The sequence below is a fragment of the Aedes albopictus genome, chromosome 2, assembly GCF_035046485.1.
Source record: "Aedes albopictus strain Foshan chromosome 2, AalbF5, whole genome shotgun sequence".
NCBI classification, from domain to species: domain Eukaryota; kingdom Metazoa; phylum Arthropoda; class Insecta; order Diptera; family Culicidae; genus Aedes; species Aedes albopictus.
The window spans coordinates 127,863,727-127,883,262 of record NC_085137.1 but is presented as its reverse complement, the minus strand read 5'-3'; the positions used below and the strand labels follow the sequence as shown (position 1 = coordinate 127,883,262).

Genomic DNA, 19,536 nt, shown 5'->3' with positions numbered 1-19,536 from the left:
GTTTTCAAACGAATTTCAAAGTATTGGTGCCGACTGGATTGGTTGTTGAGACGAACCTACCCCATAGTTACCCACCAGGAAAGGGAAAAAGGCGGGTACGCAACAGCATTAAATCAATCCAGCTATCTAGTTCTCAATAAACAAAATGAACGAGCACAATTTACATGAGAAATAAACCAGATTCATTTAACCAGCTTCCAAGTCTTCGGGGGTGGTTAATTATATAGGACTGGGAGGGTGCTTTTATAGTGATCCTATCTTTGTAGCAGCTTTTCTAGAACTGTTCCAAACAGTTCTTGTGTAATCAGTAGATAAAATATAGGGCACAATGGAATAAAGTATAATTGCATGAAAGATGAACTTGTGAACAACAATGATGGATGCCATAAAACAAATGCGCTTTATCTCTAGAGATGGTGTCAAATACCTGGAGTTTCACTAGTGGACTTCGGTGGCTTTTTCACACCGAACGTATACCGTGGAGCTGATTTGACGAGCATTTTGTCCGACTTTTCCACGTTATACTCGCCGGGCGCCGGTGTGAGGTACTTGGGGATTTCCTTGGGTCGACTCTGTAAACAATAGGCCGGGGGAGTGTCTTTGCCCTTGCACCCGAGCCCGGTGATGTTGTATAGGGGACCGGGGCTGAAGGACTCCGTCCGGGGTCTGTGGCGTTGACCGAAGCTGTATGCGGGTGCAGCCGCCCGCTTGGAGTCGACTACTCGTGTGCCTAAAAAGGAAGTGGGTGTTGGATTAGCGTTTTTATTTTTTTTACTCGATAGAGCAGATGAAGTCATTTGCATTCGTGTCTAGCTGCTGTTTACACGTTTTCCCGTAGGCAAGTGGAAGCCGTTTAACCCTTTATAAGGCCGAGAGAACCAGTCACGGAATTCACTCGTTCTACATTGGAATGTAAAGTACATGTGGTGTAATGAACAAAAACGTTTTTATTTTCAAAAAAATCGATGGTCGATTTTGTATGAAAAAAATTAAATTTCAACTTTTTGTCAACAAAGTTTAAAATGTTGTTATTTTGTGATGCGTTAATCAATCATGCTGATTTTTTGACAGGTTATTGCCCTAATATTCATGAGTTACTTGTGTGGATTTGAATTCGATTGGTCAATTATTTTGGACGTTATGGCAATTTTAGTACATGCCCATTTATTACAGTACATTTTTTCAAAAGGCTGAGTTTCTAATAATAATGAAGCAATCAAGTTGAAATTTTGTCCACAAGTAAAAGGAACATAGGCCTTTCATTCCCCATCATTCGATTTTCAATTCGCTCAACATAACAGAATTTCGAGCTTATAAACCTTCATGCACTCAAAAATGGATGTTTTTGGAGAGACATTTCATTCTAAAAAAGCCCATTCATATTTGTTATGGCTCAAAAAAATCATGTGTGTTCACAAAGGCCTAATGTGTCCATCAGTTAAAACAGAAGTTGTAAAAATTTTCTAAACGAGCAGAAAAAAATATGTGTATATGTGTATATATGTTGCCACTGCCTTATAAAGGGTTAACCGAGAGGGTTGTTTAGTGCGGCACGTTCTGAACGTGGGTGGTCGCGACTGGAGACACTACTGATCTTAAGGTTCAGTGGACATACATATTTATTAGTCTATACTCAAACAGGAAATAATCGCAGTGTATCATCTCCTTTTAGGGCAGCAAGCGTTCAATCAAGAAAACTGCTCATATTTGTCACGCACTCACTGTAAAACGACTATAGACCTGTTCAACGACGCAGGTTGAACTTGCTCGAACTTGCTGCATCTTGCTCTTACCCATTAGTCAACAAACGTGTAAGAGTAGGATGCAGCAACTTCGAGCAAGTTCAACCTACGTCGTTGAACTTATGTGTCTGAATCAACATTCAATCGAACGTGAACTTTGATCACTAATATCACATGGATGAAATAAACAAATCTAGAATCTTCCAACGGTACAATCTGACCGGCTCAGATGTTGATACTTATAGCTGAAGTTTGCATTACGATGGTATACGACTTTTTACGTGTTTAAATGACTTTTTACGCGAATCTGTCTACCGCGTAAAAACAAAATTAAGTGTACCGTCGTTGGGGCTGAGGAAGGGTCAAAAGTGCATACTTCCACATACATTGTTCAATAACTTTTGCTTCTTTGAGTGAAAAAGTCCTTTAATCACTGGTAATGCATACACAATCTAAGAATCTCTGGAGGAATTTCTGGAGAAATTACTGGAAGAATTCCTGGATCAATTCCTGGAGTGATTTCTGAAGGTAATTCTAGGTGGAATTCTTAAAGGTATTCCTGGAGGAGTCTCTGAATGAAATCAGGGAAGAATCACTATAGGAATCTCTGGAAGAAGTCCTGAAGGAATGCTTAGAGGTATTCCTAAAAAAATCTGAAAGCATTCCCTAGGGGATTCCCAAGAGGAATTCCTGTGGAAATGCCTGGAGGGACGCCTCAAGGAATTCCTGGAGGAATCTCTAGAGGAATTCCTGGAGGATTCTCTGCATAAATTCCATGGAAAATCCATAGAGACATTCCTTGAGGATTTCCTTGAAGAATCACTGGAGAACTTTCAGGAGGCATCCCTGGCACAATTCTTGGAGGAATTCCTAGAGGAATCTCTACAGGAATTTCTGAAGGAATCCGAGGATCAATTTCTAAGAGAAATCGCAATGCAAGGCTTTAGAAACTTGAAACTTGTGGACTTTTTTCTTATTCTGTTGGATTGTCGCAATCAATGCAGGTTGCAACATTGTCATTGTTGTTGCACGTTGGTTGAAATTTGATTCAGTGCACCATTTTTGCAGCCCCTAGTTTTGACTTTAGCGGTATAATGTCGTAGAAGATGTTTTTCTATATATGTACCGCGTTAAAAAACCGCGTTATTTCAAAAAACGTCGTAAAAAACTAGTTTATTTTTTTTTTTCAAAAACACGCGCAAAATAGCCAGGATCACATCTAAAGTGACTTGACTTATTTACGACGTTTTTTTGAAATAAAGCGGTTTTTACGACGTTTTTTGAAATAACGCGATTTTTTACGACGGTTTTTGAAATAACGCGGTTTTTTACGCGGTACCATTACCGTCGTAAAAAAAACTTCAGTGTACTACTTATCTTGCAATTTTTAATTTTGTGATTAATCACCTAAAAGTGAGACAGGAATTAACTTTGGGGAACATTCGTGTGTTCTGCAAAGTTGTTCATTGTGCGAAACACACCTCCTTCTGCTTTTGTTCTTATTGAGATAAAGTTCCAAGTGAAATAGCGCCACCATCTCAACTTGAGATCAATTTGGGAATCCTTAGAGAACTCGCTAGTGGAATCACAATAAAAATTTTGGAAAAATTCCTGAAGCGAAGCTAGGATTTCTGCTGGAAGTATTACTGGAATACCTTATACAAATACAGCTACTAGCGTAGGCAGCCTGCTTTTTTCTCATTTTTCATTTTTATTTACACGAGAAAAAGCAGGAATGTTCCCTGTAATTCCTATTGGAAATCACCTTAAGATTCCTGTAGAAATTCTTGCTGGTATTACTCCAGGCAATTGCTGCTGGGGATGCTCCTGGATTATTTGGAGGACTAACCGCAATTATTGGAGAATTCTCAACAGCAAATACTTGAGAAACCCCTACAAACTTTTCTGGGGGAATCTCAGTAGGAATATTTGATGACACTCTCAGAGAAATCCTAGCAGGAATCCTTGAAGAAATCTGTGGAGGATTCGCAAGAAGAATTTCTATAGGAATCCTTAGAGAAATCTCTGGAGGAATCCTTGAAATGTATAGAAATCCTTGCAGAAACGTTTGAAGCAATCCCAACACGAATATTAAGAAGGCATATTAATCAGGCATTTGTGGAGGAATTCCAAGAGAATGACAATGAATTTATTGCCCTTTTCCGGCTATACCACGTTTGGAATAGATGTAAAAACTTGAAGTATTTTTTAGGAAAAGTACGTTTAATTGACAAATTGAAAGATAAATGTGTGAAACAATTGCAACATGTTTTGGTGGGATTTGAACCCACGACTCCGTATCACTAGTCCGGCGCTTTAACTAAGCCACATAACAAGTTACGATTCTTAACATTAAAGTAGTGAAAGACGGAGCTGGTTAGGGTGGTGCTTCGAATCCAGTTTGACTTTTGGCTATGCCAAATCCTTGACACGTATGGGGGCGTCGGTGAGCCGCTGACCTCTTGTAAAGTACACGCAACCAGAGATTGGCAGATTTTAATACAGTTTCATATATGTCTTATACAAAAATTGGGATATAACGTTGCATATACAAAAATAGGTAGGTGGCAGTATACCAAAAATTGTATTGGCTCTCTGAAATCAGAAAAAGTAAAATTGCATATGTATGCGAGTGCCTTATCGCGCTCGTCTCTCATTATATGTTCTATTTTTAAAGACTGGCTCGATAGCTGTGGTGGTATCATAGCCCTAAACCAGTGCTTCCCAAACTGTGCGCCGCGGCGCCCTGGTGCGCCGTGAACATTTAGCTGGTGCGCCGCAGGCTCTTGAGCCAAAACAAAAATAAATGCCATATAATTCAATATGAGAGATCCTTTTTTTATTTGATGGACTTTTTTTCAAACCTTCGAATGTTCTATGGAATTTCTGGTTTCCTCTTAAAACATTTAAAATTTTACCATATTTTTAAATTTTTAAAATTTTGAGAAATTTTTGTTAAGATTCTAAAACAGATTATTAGATTTCCAACAATTCAGTTGAGTTTTCGACTCGAACTAAATATTTCAAAAATCTTATTAAAGTATTTTCCAGAATAATTTCTGTTAGTCTCCCGGTGTTTATGTTATCTCCTGCTTTTCGGGATGACATTTTTTACTAACGTCACACAGAATACTTCTGTGAATTGTCGGTTTCGTGCAAGTACGTCACATCTCAAAATTGTTCTAGAAACGCAAGATTCAGATTTTTTTTTCGAAGATATCTTAAGAAGCTTTCCTCAAGACATAATGATCAAACGCATCGTAATAAATCATCTATTTTTATCTAAGTTTGCTGAAGTCTTCCACTCTACATTCCTCACCAATTTTGTGAGTCCAACAGAAATGTAAGATTTCAAGAAAATTATTTCAATTCATTCAAATCATTTCAATTCATTCGGAATTATCAAAATATTTCAACAGTTTTACTATTTGTGGTTGAATTATTAGGAATCAGCAGCTTGCTTTACTGCCGTGAATCGCAAGTCAGTCCCATTTGTAAAAAGTAGGCATCGAGAAAATGGACTCTGAAGTTTTAAAATTCGATTTCTATGTGATATTTCAAAAAATCGCCATAAATTGAATACTACTGCGATCATCATGAAACTTTCACAAATTGTTTCAAATGTGAAAACGTAACTGTGAAAAATATAAAACTAAATAAAACAATGTTCGGTTTTGCACTGCAGGGTACACAAGTTGATAATGGCTTATATATCAGTTTAACGAAGAACACTCAAATATGAATCACTTTACTAGAGCTGTTCTAACTTCATGTAAAGTTATCCAATCGAGGCCAAATATGTACCGTTTATAGCTAACTAGTTGTGCAACTGGCAGTTAATATTTGAGAATGTTTGGTGCACTTTAGAAAAAGTTACAGCTTGCTGAATATATTCGAAATAATAAATACAAGTTGCATGTTACTACTGATTTACAACTAGCGGCGCCTACTGACAGAATCTCGAACCAATCAGCTAATTAACTGAGATGCCTTAACAAACCTAACAACATTGCCGAAGACACCATTCTTCTAAGTGATCAGAGTCCTGAGATATATGGAATATAAGATTTGTTTGCTCTCTAGCGCAATTATGAATCAAATGGCCCATCATTTTTAAGTTCTTGACCAGTCAAACAATATTGCCAAAGACACCAACTCTCAGTCAGGATCATGAGATATTTGGTATAAGCATTTCATCAGTGTTAAGTCTGTTTGTCTCTGGTATAACAGATATCACAGACAACAAGACGTAGCACTTGCAAAATTTCCATACCGTATCTCTTAGCACCATGATTACTTAGATTTTTGGTGTATTTGACAAAGTTGTTAGGTCAGCCAAGGTCTAACTGGTGATGGGACGTTTGATTCAAAACTCCATCACTAGGTGGCGCTGGTGGGTTGATTAGCAGGTTGGTTCGAGATTCTGCCAGTAGTTACAAATTAGTAGAAGTAAGCAACTTTTACTTATTATCTCGTAAATATTCAGCAAGCTGTAACTTTTTATTAAGTGCTCCAAATATTCTCAAATTTCAATAGTTTGTTGCACAACTAATTCTCTATAAATGGTACAAATATGGGCTCGATGGGATAACTTTACAAGAAGTACCCTTACTCGACTCTAGTAAAATGATTCATATTCGAGTGTTGTTCATTAAACTGCTATACCCCAAAATACGTCAAAACAGAAAAATCTGTACTGATACAGATTTTTGATAAAATAATCTGGTATCTCTGCCTATGACTGCAGAATCATTTCGGAAAGGAGTTATCTACCTGATAGTTTGTTGTAGCATGGTGAGTTAAAATTGCTTGTGAGTTAAACTTGAGTCCGGTCATCAGTTCATTTAATCGATCGACAGTAGTCGATTTTCATATAAAATGGCCATGTTTAACGATACGGTACTTCATTCCTACTCAACAGATTGGGTTAGTTCTTCTTGTGATTCGTGTTCAAGTGTTTTCAATACCAGTAAACTTCCTAATAGAAACAACAAAACAACAAATAGAAAGGAGAATTGCTAAAAAATATACTCAAGAGTAGGTAAATTCAACCTAAGACCCCCCCCCTCATTCAACTCAATTTTGAGTAAACCGTCATTTACCCAAAATTGGCTTATTGGGGTCAAGGACTCCCTTTGGGCAGATGCATCTTTGTTCGTTTTTGACAACATCGGTGAGCCAGAGAGGGAAAACAACCTAATTTTGGGTAACGAGTTTATTCGATATACTCAATTTTGAGTAAAATCGACCCAAATATTAGGTAGTTTGGATTTTCCGTGTATGTCAAAAACTTAAAAAAGACCACAACGCTTTTTTGTATGATCACGAAAACTAACGGTTCTTTGTTGCATCTCGAGTGCGCATCTTTCTCTGTTTAGTAAAGATGCATTTAGGCCCCGAGGCCGGACAGCAATCAAGCTGGTTGCGACTTTGCCCAGTGTGTTTTTGGTATTTTTTTTCCTGTTTTGTAGGACCCAACTCTCTAAAATTTATGGTCGAAACGTTAAAAACGTTAGTGTTACATACTTCGTTAGGGTTTTAGGACATTTCCCCGAATTCCATTACCCCGAATGACATTACCCCGAATGGGCAATTGCCCCGAATGATCCATTACCCCAAATGACCCATTACCCCGAATGATTTATCCGCAAGCCTATCTGGAGACTGGGTCTGGATAACTAAGACCACTAGTTTATTATTCTTATTATTCATTATTATTCTTTGATCATATGATCTGAAACCAATAGCTCAATAATGATATGTATTTTCTTTCTTGTAGCTTTTGGTAGTTCTTTGGTGTTCCAGGATTTGAATATACTCTCCTCTAAGTGATTCAGTTCTCTAAAAGGTAGAATGAAATATTATCAACCAAGCTTGTTCATTCCGGGGCTAACGGCATGGCTTTCCTTCATTTCAGCAAATAGAAAATTAATTATAGAGAAAAAAATATTCGGGGTAATGGGTCGTTCGGGGTAATGGAATTCGGGGAAATGGGTCATTCGGGGTAATGGAAAAACTAAGATATGATAGTCATAATAATCAAAAGCTCAATAAAAGTCTAGAGCTAAAAGACAACCAATGGAAGGTTCAAGAAACAGATTAATCTCGACAGCATCATGAGTTATAGAAACTCACGTTCCACCCCGCCATGTGACGATGGGACAGTTTCACGTGGGAGTTAACAGTCCCACTCCTAATGCACCATTTGTTTTCCGAATATTAAAAACTACTTAAGCCAATCGTCTGCTCTTGAAAATTTGCTAATGATTCTAATTTGAATAATTTATATCTACTATTTATGGAACTTTGTTTGACTTAGATCCTCCGCTGCTGTTCCGCATCTCCGCAGCGCGATCGCGATTTTACCTTACAAGGCGGGCCGCGCCGCTGCCGCAGTCGCGAGCAAACGATCGCTTCACCTGAAGAGTGCTCTCGACGCCCACGCAAAGCCCGACTTATTTTTATTGCCGCCGCACTTACTCAAACGGATTATAACATCATTTGGAGCGTGTTTCGCCTTTGTGTGACTCACCTAGCAGCTGTGGCAGCAGATACTGCGGTCCCGGTCCACGGTGTTCCGCCGCGATGGGCCCCCGCCGTTTGGTCGGAGTCCACGGCCGTTGCTCGAAGCCTCCCATCACGTGGTACGAATCTTTGTACTTCTTCCGGACGACGCTGGTGCTCTTGCCCTTGCGGCTCACCGAGCTGATCGATGTCGTCGAGCGGCTGCTCTTGTGCGTGGTTTTAAGGGTGACCTGCGGGTGGATAGGCGTTTTGGAAGGCGCGGGGGAGAGACATAATGGGTTAGAACTCTAATGGGATTGGTTGTAAAACAGTAACTGCATTTACCATTCTGGAACAGATAATTTGAACTCAATAATAACGGAAACCAAGGAACTGAAAACGAGATAGAAAAACGGAAATCAAAATAGTCAAAAATCTTCTTGAAGTTTCATGAAAATGAAATTAATGATGACAGATGAACTGTTAGCATAAGCAATGTCATATTTCAAAAGGTGTCTTTGATCAAAGAACACTTTATCAAGAAGACTAGCAGCAGCACTGTGCTGCCAGCACAGTCGAAAATTGAGAGTTAGTGCTAGCAGCGCGTTCCATGGATGTACGAGCCTGGTGGAATGATATTGTCGGGCCGCCACCAAACCGGACTTCGCACAATCAAGTCGCGACGCGACCCAACTCGCGACGTTTTTTAATCATGTCAAATGTAGTGCGCATCCTTCCCGTTGTTGTCAGCAACACAGCGCACTAGATGCGAAACAGTTGCGACACTTGTGGACCAAGAAAATGGCAATTTTTGATTGAATGTCGGTCTTGATTCCAACCGGATAGACAATATGAATTTGAGTAACTTTGTCGAAGACCACGAAGTGATAAGATCCCGAGCAGGAGAAAATAGCTGAAGAATAACTAACTCAGGTATGGAAAACCGAATACCTACAACCTGGATGAGGTATTAAGTAGCCCTCGTGATAACGACATCAGGTATGGCAATACCTAAATAATAATCGGCGGTTTTTCCATACAAATAGCGATTTTTCCATAATTGAATAATACCTCAAGCAGTCCTCCACACCAAACCAATAACTCGTTGAGGTATTGCGTCAATACCTACAAAATACCAAAATAAGTTATTTTCAATACCTAAATAACCGACCAATACCTTGTCTTGGTATGATACCTGGCTTTGGTATGCTACAGTTATGTGGCAGTTATTCATTCCTGCTCGGGATGCCTATTGAAAAAGTTATAGCGTTGGCATTGCTTGCCGAAACAGCATCATTTTGTATGTTTTCCCATACAAAATCCCATACAAATTTCAATTGCAATGTGCAAAGTGTAGACGCAACCGATCGTGTTCAAATTTTGCACAGATACTCAAACCCCGAAATGAAACCAAAAAAGCTTTGATCTGAGAAATCGGTTCCGATGACCCACGCTAATGTACATGCTTATCATGCGTGTTTGAATGAAATTCATGCTTTCAGGTCATCGGTTCTGCTTGCGTTATGAACGTCTTAAGGCCCTTCTCAAACCGTCTGAAACACCCCTGACACCACCATTAAGTTCAGCTGAAAGACTATGGAGCACCTTGAGACCTCTCTAAATCTACCTTACACGCCTCTGAAATGCTGTACAACTGCTGAATAAATCACTTTTAAACTTGATTTAAAAGAAATGGCTGAATAAGCTGTCATTCAGCTATCATTGTTACTTGGGATTAGCCTTGGGATGCATTAGCCTTGCAATGTATTGAAACGCCTCTGAACAACCCAAAAATCTTTATATCGCTTTGTAACAACTTGTTACGCTCCTGAAATCTTCTGAAAAACCCCGTGCGTGAGAACATGGCAAGCCCCCTTAAGCCGCTCTGAAACTTCCTGATACGCCCTGAAACGTCCTGAAACGCATTGTAACGCTTCGAAAAGCTCTGAAAGCACCTTGGAACCCCCGTGAAACTGTCTGATGTGAAGTTTGAAGAAAACTATAACTCCTTGAAAACCTCCTGGAACGCTAAAACAGCGTGAAGCGCATTGTAACATCTTGTAATGCCCTAAAACGTATCCGAAGCCACCCTGCAAAACACCTCAGAGTCTTTTAAAGCCCTCTTAAACCGCTTGAAAACCTCCTGAAACGCTGAAATGCTTTGTAACACCTAGTAACGCATTGAAACACCCCTGAAACCCTCTCGAAATCCCCGTAAGCTGATCTGAGAGCCTGTGAACCTCACTGTGGGAATCTGGCTGTTGGTTCTAGATGAGAATCACCCAGCGCAGCGACCCGATACACTGTACGTCCGAAGTAGCCGAACGCATACCGAAGAAAATAGAAGACTCGTGGCCCACTATGATCTAGTCAGCAGCTATCACTCGATAGCTTAGGCATTGCCCGGATGGGAAATGTGCTCGTGTTATCAATCAGACTCTAAACACACTGAGAGATGCTCATTGTCATACATATTAGGCTGGGACACGGTTTATATGGGAAAATATAAATAATGGGAAAATTGCAACTCCTGTATACTTTTCGAGTTCCATTTTGGTCCCATATCAACTGTGCAAAATTTCAGATCGATCCTAGAAACCATATTTTAGCGCCCGCCATTCCTAGTTTTTCATATGATTTACTATGGGGACAATTTATTTCTTAAAAGAAAAGTCGCTTGAGGTCATCCATTGATGCCTAAAAATAAGTCGTTGAATGATTTTTGTAGAAAACTTCACGGGGAATCAGACCTCCGAAGACCGCAAAGCGATGCGACGTTCGGGGAAAAGTTATTAAGCTTTACCCGATCGATAAAATGACGAGATTTTATTATTTATTGTTATTCCTTACATGTTAAACAGCGTTGGCATGCCATTCGGATTTCAGTCAATAAATCACAGAAATCATTCATCGATTTATTTTAGCTGTTAAGGGACAACCTGTGGCTATTTTTCTTTGAAAAAGTGATTTTCCCCATAGAAAATCGTATGAAAATTTGAAACGACTGGCGCTAAAATATAGTTTTATTGATCGAGCTGAAATTTTGCACGGTTGATATGGGTCCAAAATGGAACTCAAAAAGTGTACAGGAGTAAAATGACTTTTTGTGTCCCACGCTAATACATATACAACACACCCAGTAAAACTCTTCCGGAAACTCCTAAAACGCCTCAAAAACTCCCTTGTAATCCTCGAGAATTTCATTTGAGTGTCTGTGAAGCCTCATATGGCCACCTGAAACGCCCAAAAATGTCCTGAAATGCGTTGCTACGCTTTGGAACACCTTGTAAAAGCACTGAAACTTCCCTAAAACTCCTGTGAAGCTTACTTGAAAGCATGAAAATCCCCCCAAAAACCACTCAAAAATATCCTGAAACGCATTGAAACGCCTTGAAATGCCCTCAAAACCCCCGTGAAGCTCATCTGAGAGCCTGTGAAGTCTAAAACCCTTGTGAAAGCTCCTCAGACAACTTGAAACGCATTGTAATACCTCTGAAACGCCTCTGAAATCCTTGAAGCTCCCGTGAAGTTCACCTGAGAGCCTACGAAGCCCCCAAAGCACTAAAACACGTAAAATCGCAATGAAATGCCTCTGAAACCTCCGTGAAGCTGACTTGTGCGCCTGTAAAGCCTGATAAGCTTCTGAAAACCCTCTGAAAGCTCATGAAAAAGCCTATGAAGCATCTTGAAAATCCTCTGAAACCTCCTGGAAATTCCGTGATATGCCTTGATACCCAGCTTGATATGCTTCTGACCAAACCTTGCCTCCTTGAAGCTTTCTTGAAAGCCTTAGGGAGTACCGGAGAATCAGCACCGGTGATAACTTCGGTCGTAAGCTGACCTTAACCTGTCCGGAGAGGGGTTAACTTCTGCAAACGTGAACGTATGTTCCTCAGAAGGAGCGTCACACAACAGTACTTATCAGAGGCAGTTGATAACGATCGAGTGCCAGCGAAGGCGTCTACATTCAGCTGTGCACCATGGTTTTCGGGAATGTTAGGAAATTGGTGAAATATTAGGAATGCATCGGAATGTCAATAACACAATAGTTCGAACTTCAACCGGGAGGACTCACATTCTCGAGGATGCACCTGTAGCGGTATCCGAAAATAAGAAAAATAAAGCAGCATGAATATGCAATTAAATCGATTTAAATAAAAGTTTGCTATTTGGAACGAACAGCAGTATATTTGCAACAGACATACAAAATGAACACTCGCAATATGGGAATGAACCCTGCGTGAAACTTCACTCAATATGGCCGAAGAACAGCGGATTCGTAGAGCTGCAGGAGGTGCGAACGTTTAGAGGTGTCATCTACCATACCGTCTACCAGAGCTGCGGTAACACACGCGAGCTGGAAATAGCTTTTATCGTGAGGCACGATGTGCAGAGGCGCGTGAACAACGAGAGAATATGCGGGATGAAGATCAAGAGCCGATTCATTAACTTCAGCATAATCAACGTGCACAGTCCACACTCCGCAAGAACAAGAGCTGATGATGACAAGGATGTATTCTGCGCTCAGTTTGACGATGAGTACACCCGCTGTTCAAGCCGAGACGCCAAGATCATCATAGGAGACGTAAACGTTCAGGTATGCCAGAAAAGGAATTCTTATCGGTGATTGGAAGCAACCGGATGTTACAGAATCTCGAAGAAGTGTTGCCTGACAAGGGTGACCTCAATGTGACCCCACTAGAGGACTACTGGGGTACAGTAAAAGCAGTCATCAACGATGCAGACGAGAGCATCATCTGGTACGTCGAACGGAGTCTGGTTCGACGAGGAATGCAGAGCGATTTTGGAGGAGAAGAATGCAGTTAGAATGTCATCATCTCGGTCATCACCAACACGGAAATTCATCCAGAAGCTCAACGCCGTCCTACCGCAAGCCGGAATCTGCATGAATAAGGACGGGAGCCTACTGAAGGACGGATGTAAGGTGATCGAAAGATGGAAGAAGCAACACTTCGAAGAGCGTGCACCTGAATGTAGTGAAAACGGAGGCGTTGAAGACTGAGACAGCGGAGGAAACGACTACGCCAGTGCAGCAGAGGATGGAAATGATCGAATTCTCACGCTGGAAGCAGCTGGTACGGATGATATCTCAGCTAAACTCATCGAGATGGACCCAGTCTGCATTGGATGATAGTCAGAATCTGGAAAACAGAACAGCTACCGGAGGAGTGGAAGGAAGGGATACTCATCCGCATCCTCAAGAAAGGCGACAAGTTCAAGTGTGAGAATTCTCGGATAGTCATCATTTTGAGTGCACGCTTCAAAGTGAAACCCTAGATCATCTTTCGTCGTCTGTCACCTAAAACGATTGACTTTGTGCGATGTTATCAAGCTGGCTCCTTCGACGGCCAGTCGGCAGCGGGCCAGATCTTCACCGTACGTTACCATATCACAGGTATTTAAAGTTGGAGATAGTTACAACAGAAATTGTTGAAATATAGTTTTATGAATTACTTCAGATATCACGAAAAACGTTATCTTGGCACCTTGATAGCTTCTTGAAGTACTTGGGGTCCATCGATTTTAACAAAACAACTTTTTTTTTTAATTATATACCAACGAACCAGAGTTTTTTTTATGGCGGTTGTAGCGAGATTCATTAAATCGTGAAGTAAAGACCAAAAAAGATTCAAAAACGGCACGTGGCAATTTGGTAAACATGACAAGAAACGAAACACGGGAATTTATGATTCGACAAACGTCCATCAAACGCTCGAAAAGTGACCAATCATTGAAGAAAGGCCTTCCGTTTCTTCGAGAACACTTTCCACAAGGTGCGGTCGGTCAGCCAGGTCAGCCAAATCCAAATTACATAATGCGGTTTACACTTTCTTGTCATGCAAGAATAAATCACATGGAAAAAATGAAAAAGCCTTTCAAGCGAATCCTTTCTCTCTTTTTTGCTGAAAGGATAGCGTGAGGCAAATTGCAACAAATCTCCCTGAAAGCTGACCTTCACCCTGGCCTGGCCGCAAGAACGCGACTTTCTCCAGAAGGTAGCCTCACCGTTCGTAAGGGGCTGTCCATTAATTACGTAAGGGAATTTTTACGGTTTTTCGACACCCCCACCCCCCCTTGTAAGATTTTTTGTATGAGAACCCAAATATTTTTGTATGGCGCGTAAGATTTCTCAAACCCCCCCTCCCCCTATAAACCCTTACGTAATTAATGGACAGTCCCTAAGAAGAATCGAAGCAAGCCAGGGCTGGAACCTATAAGGCGAAATCGCACAATCACACAGTAGGCTGGATGTTTCGCTCGTCACGTGTCCTGAGGTGTTTATTTATGCAAATTCAATGACATTGAGTATGGTTGGCGGCGGGCGTTGCGCTATTCCGCTGGCATGGAAAGTATGTAGGGGCAAAAACGATAGAACATTTGTGGAGAGGAAATGGAGAAGGTGTTGTTTTTTGTTTGTTTCCTTGCAAAGGAACTTTCTTGAATGGAACTGAGTGGAACCGATACGGTCAACGAGTAATTTGCCTTGTTATTGTTCGACGATGATTGGAGGTTAGAATATTAGGTCATAGTCGTAAGATGGGAATCTAAATCACCTGCAAGGGTTGTTGGTTGGAAGTACTGAAACATTTTAAAGTTATGAAACTTTCTAATTGAGTTACTCGAATGCATAACAAGCACTCCATTGGGCATGCAATGCGGTGTTTACTAACTCATTTGCATAGTTTTAGAATCGGAGAAAGCACATGTCAAGGTACAGGCAATAATCAGCTTGGGACTCACTAGTGGGGAAAGAGTCATATCCATTAACAATAATAGGGAAATACCTAGGGGAATACTTTCCACGGATGCAGTGGGGAGTAAGGGAAACGGAAGCAATAAAGTTCCGGTGATTTCCTTCCCACTGTTTCCCTTAATTATGACTTAATAAGTGTTCAATGTGCTTGTAGCCGGTCAAGTGAAGGAAGACTATCAGTGGATTTTCAACTCGGTCAATTCATAAGAAACGGGTCTCGTACTTATATTCACTTTAAATGTACTCTCATATAAATATGTAGGACGTCAGCCGTATATGAGCTTGCTTGAGTTTAAGCTGAACTTGATTGACCACCCGTTGATGTTGCTCCAGTATTGCCAGACCAGCTATACTCACACAAGGAACAACCAATGGGATAACCGCGGGGACTAGCAGACATATTCAGTATGTAAGTGTTGGTGATCTTCTAATTTAAGGCAACAATGGCGCCGGCGCCAACCACGTCAGGTTGCATGTCAATATGAGGAAGGAGAAGGAAGTGAAGATTGCAATCGTTTGTATCCACAGCAGACCGAATATACCTCTGCGTCTGCACAAATTCATGCGGATGTCGGAATGTTGGCAGAGGGTTCACACATTGGTGCGTAGATGCCAGACGTAAATGTAATCTTTACGTTCACTGCGGAACAGTTCGCTTGATCGCATGATTCGTAGGCCTTATCTGTTAGATTGACACTGTGCTGTGAAAATTGGATGGAAGGGAAACGGTTTCGTCAACCCGTTTCTGTTCTAGCCTTCTTCAGGACCTTCTGCATATGAATCAGAAGGAGCAGCCACTAGACCACCAAGCCCGTCATGAAGCAAGCCAGTCGGATATAGGTTAAGAACACAGCGAAGCAAAAATCTACTTTTGGTCTGTCTCAAAATCTTATGTGGTACCAGCAGATATTGAGCCTCTGAACCCGAATACGGGCTCAGATTTCCTTCAGCAGCGTCACAATTGAGGGGCCCAGAATAAAAGGGGTTTAAGTGACCATTTTGTCGATTTTGAGTTAAACATATCAGATTTCAAGCTTTCAGGAACTTTTTTTAGATTGTTTCTACGATGATTGGAAAAATTACAATAAATCAGAGAAAATTGGGTTGATTTTGAAACTCCATACATTTTATATGGGATGAAAAATTGGTCAAAAACTTTGAACCTCATTTACTCGAAAGTGGGTTTTTGTCACTTACATCCCTTTGCTTCTAACCCCCTCAATTTTAAGCTATACCTGAATTTATAGGACAAGATATGCGATACTGAACTTTTTTTACGGCGAACCATTAGGCATGGATTTTTTTAGACAATCAAGGAATAAAATGCGCTTCTAAACTAACGGCTCATGCAAAATATTCTATTTAACCAGATCAATTTTGATATTTCAAACATTTTATGTTAGGTACAATATTTGCCATGCAAATCAGCCTCCAAAAGTTACAAGCAAGTTGACGTACTATTCTCCGACGGCTATTCTCATAAGGATTTCTTAAAAAAATGCTCTGGGATTTTTTTCATTTTTTCCTTTCGAGGATTCTCTCCAGATTTTTTTCCAAAAAATCTCTAGAGTTTTTTTGGGAAATCCTTCGAACATACAAGCAGGAATTCTCTCAAAGATGCTTGCAGGCATTCTTCTCCTGTAATTCTGTCAGAGATTCTAACAGAATTACTTCCAATCGAGTCATCAGTTATTTCTTCTCGGATATCTCTAAAGTTTCGTGTAGAGAACGCCTTCTATAATTTCGTACAGGAATGTTGAGGAAATCACTCCAGAGATTCCTACAGCAATTCCTCCAAAGATCCCTACGAGAATTCAGTAAACACATGAGATATACTCTCACAGAATTCTGGGTGATAAGATTCCTCCAGAATCCTGAGGAGATTTCCTCCAGAATCCTTTTAACTATTCTCCCAAAATTCCCCTTAACTCCTGGGTCAGCATTCTATGCTGAGAATATTTCTGCTAGAATCCCGTAAGGTATGCCCCAGAATTCCCAAGAGGGATCATATGAGGGATTTTTTCCAGATTCTTGAGAATTTTTTTTTCTAGAAACCTAAGAGGGATTTTTGTGAAAATCTGATAAGGATTCTCCCTGAAAGGAATTGCGAAAACTTCTAGAATGGACTTCCCCAGCATTCCGAAAAAGATTCTCTGGAAATTTGAGAGGTATTCCCACATAAAACACTAAAATACTCTCAAGATTCCTGAAAGACATTCCCTCAGAATCTTTGAAACGACTCCCCTAAACTCCTGAAAAGGGATTGTCCCAGAACTCTAAGAGTGATTTCTCTAGAAACTAAAATACTTTAAATTATTACACCAGAATCTCAAGTTGATGTCAAGAGAATCTTGTCAGTTATTTTCCCCGATTACTAAGTGGGATTCTCCCAGAATCCTTCAGGAGAAACTGCTCCAGAATATAGAAAACAGAATTCTACTGGGATTCTCGTAGAATGCTGAGAAGAATTTCTTCCGAACCCTAAGAGAAATCACAAAATCGATGCGAGGGATTCTCCAAAATCCAAATTTCTCTAGAGATGTCTGTCCAGAATTTCGTGAGGGATTCTTCAAAAATTAATAATTCTGAAAAAAGTGCCCTAAAATCTTGAAAAATATCGCCCCAGAATCTTGAGAGAAATTGCCCCAGGATCCTGATAAGGATTACTTAGTAATATTATCCCAGAATCTTAAAAGGATTTTGCGCAGCATCCTGAGTAGGGTGCCACTAGAACCCTGTGTGGGATTCCCTCAGAATCCTGAGAAATATTCCCCCAGAATTCTGAAAGGCATTTCGCCACAATTCTGAGAATGCTGAGTATGATTCCCCAAGATGTCAGAGGGGACTTCCTGATGATGCAAAGATTTCCAGGGATCCTAAGTGAGGTTCTTCCAGAATCCTAGGAGGAATCAACCCAGATTATCCAGAAATTTCTTAGAATTCTGAAAAGGACTTCACCCTTGGTAGGGAACACCCCAAAATCCTGAAATGAATTCCCTTAGAATCCAGAAATTCTGTAGAATTTTTATAGGTATTCCCATGTAATACTGCTGGGAAAAATTTCTCCAGCATTTTTGAAGGGACTCTTTCATAATTCTGAGGATTCCTCTAAAATTCTGTGAGAGATTCCTTCAAAATGCTGAAAATTATCACACCAGCATCCTGAGAGATCTTATTCCGGAAAAGAGAGAAAGACTCTTCCAATAGGAATTCTCCCTGAATTATATTATAGGATTTTCCTAGAATCCTGGAAGAGATTACTCCAGTTTTCTGAGATGGATTCTCAGAATCTTCAGAAGAATTCTCCCACAAACCTGAGGGATTCCCTCAGGTGGATTCTCCCTGAATCCTATGATGGATTGCCTCAGAATCTTAAGAGATGGTTTTCCTCAGGATTCTCCCACAATGTTTAGACGCATATACCCTGAACTTCCTGGCGGATTTTTCCAGAATCCTGAGAGAGATTCTCCTAAAAATTTAAGAGAAATTCTCCTGCAGTGTCTTTCACCCATTGGAATCCTGAAAGAGATTGCCCCAGAACCCTGAGAGGTATTCTCAATAAGAGGGATCTTCCTCATTATTAACCGTTATGTTGCCGACAAACTTTTTGCTTTTTTCTACAGCGTGCTTTTTAAATGGGCGCTGGGTACCCTGCCGGCCACATGAGGGTTAAAAGAAATTCATCTACAATCCTGGGAGGGATTCTCAAAAAAAAGTTCAGAAACCAAAGATGAACTGACCTAGAATCCTGAGAAGGATGGGCTAGAACCCTGAAGGGGACTCTCTGGACCATAAAATGGATTCCTCCAGAATTCTGAGAAAGACTTTGACTCCTGGGGGAGGGACTGCCCAAGAAACATGAGATATACAGGTATACCTCGATTTAGTGGACCCAAGATTATATAGACCCTCGATTTGATGTACTTTGATTTTATGTACATTTTTTAATGGTAAGATTCCGCAGTGCATTCTGAAAAAAATGCATATTTTTGAATCCGAAGAAAAATCGAATGTAAAAAAAACGATACGGTTGATTCCGTGGGGCTTCAACATCGATTCAAAAAATCGATTAATCGGAACCAAAATATCGATGTTGCGAACATCGACTCAAAATTGCCCAACGCTACTATATATGTGACACACCTGTGTAGATTTTAACCGGGTCCTCCTGCGTGATAACCAGCTGTCGTACCGTTGCACTGCTATAGGTAAATCCAACGGAAGCTAACGATCCCTCCGCATCTGGTGGCAGGAATGAGAACCCTATGAAAAACGTGGCTCCTCCAAAATTTCACATGGCACAGCATAGGCAAAGTGCACTTTTTTCACTTTTTCATATCGAATTCCGCATCGTAGAGAAACAAACGAGCACTTTTTGGAAAGAAAATTTACTTCTCTTTCAGATGCGCTTAGATCCGGTAGGTACTTACGAACAATTTATGTGATTAATTTGAGGAGCTCTTGCTATGCCTCCGGCGGGCGATCTTCCGGATTTTTTGTTAGGTGGCCAATCCG

The 19,536-nt window shown here is 40.5% G+C and overlaps 1 protein-coding gene and 1 long non-coding RNA gene across 12 annotated transcripts in view; one reads left to right on the top strand and one right to left on the bottom strand.

Moving 5' to 3' along the window:
- Positions 1-19,536, top strand: part of LOC134287729 (uncharacterized) — a 473,313-nt gene that overhangs the window by 128,294 nt on the left and 325,483 nt on the right. The window lies entirely within an intron of this gene.
- Positions 1-19,536, bottom strand: part of LOC109419826 (uncharacterized) — a 115,886-nt gene that overhangs the window by 41,501 nt on the left and 54,849 nt on the right. For 8 of the 11 annotated variants that reach the window (XM_062850391.1, XM_062850397.1, XM_062850388.1 and 5 more), the window contains 3 exons: positions 8,592-8,639; positions 8,275-8,497; positions 428-730 (listed from right to left, as the gene is read on the bottom strand). In XM_062850391.1, the coding sequence (XP_062706375.1) occupies positions 428-730; positions 8,275-8,497; positions 8,592-8,594 (529 nt within the window). In that variant the 5' untranslated portion in view covers positions 8,595-8,639. The remainder of the gene's footprint in view (positions 1-427; positions 731-8,274; positions 8,498-8,591; positions 8,640-19,536) is intronic. The other 3 variants (XM_062850393.1, XM_062850394.1, XM_062850395.1) reach the window with 1 other exon arrangement.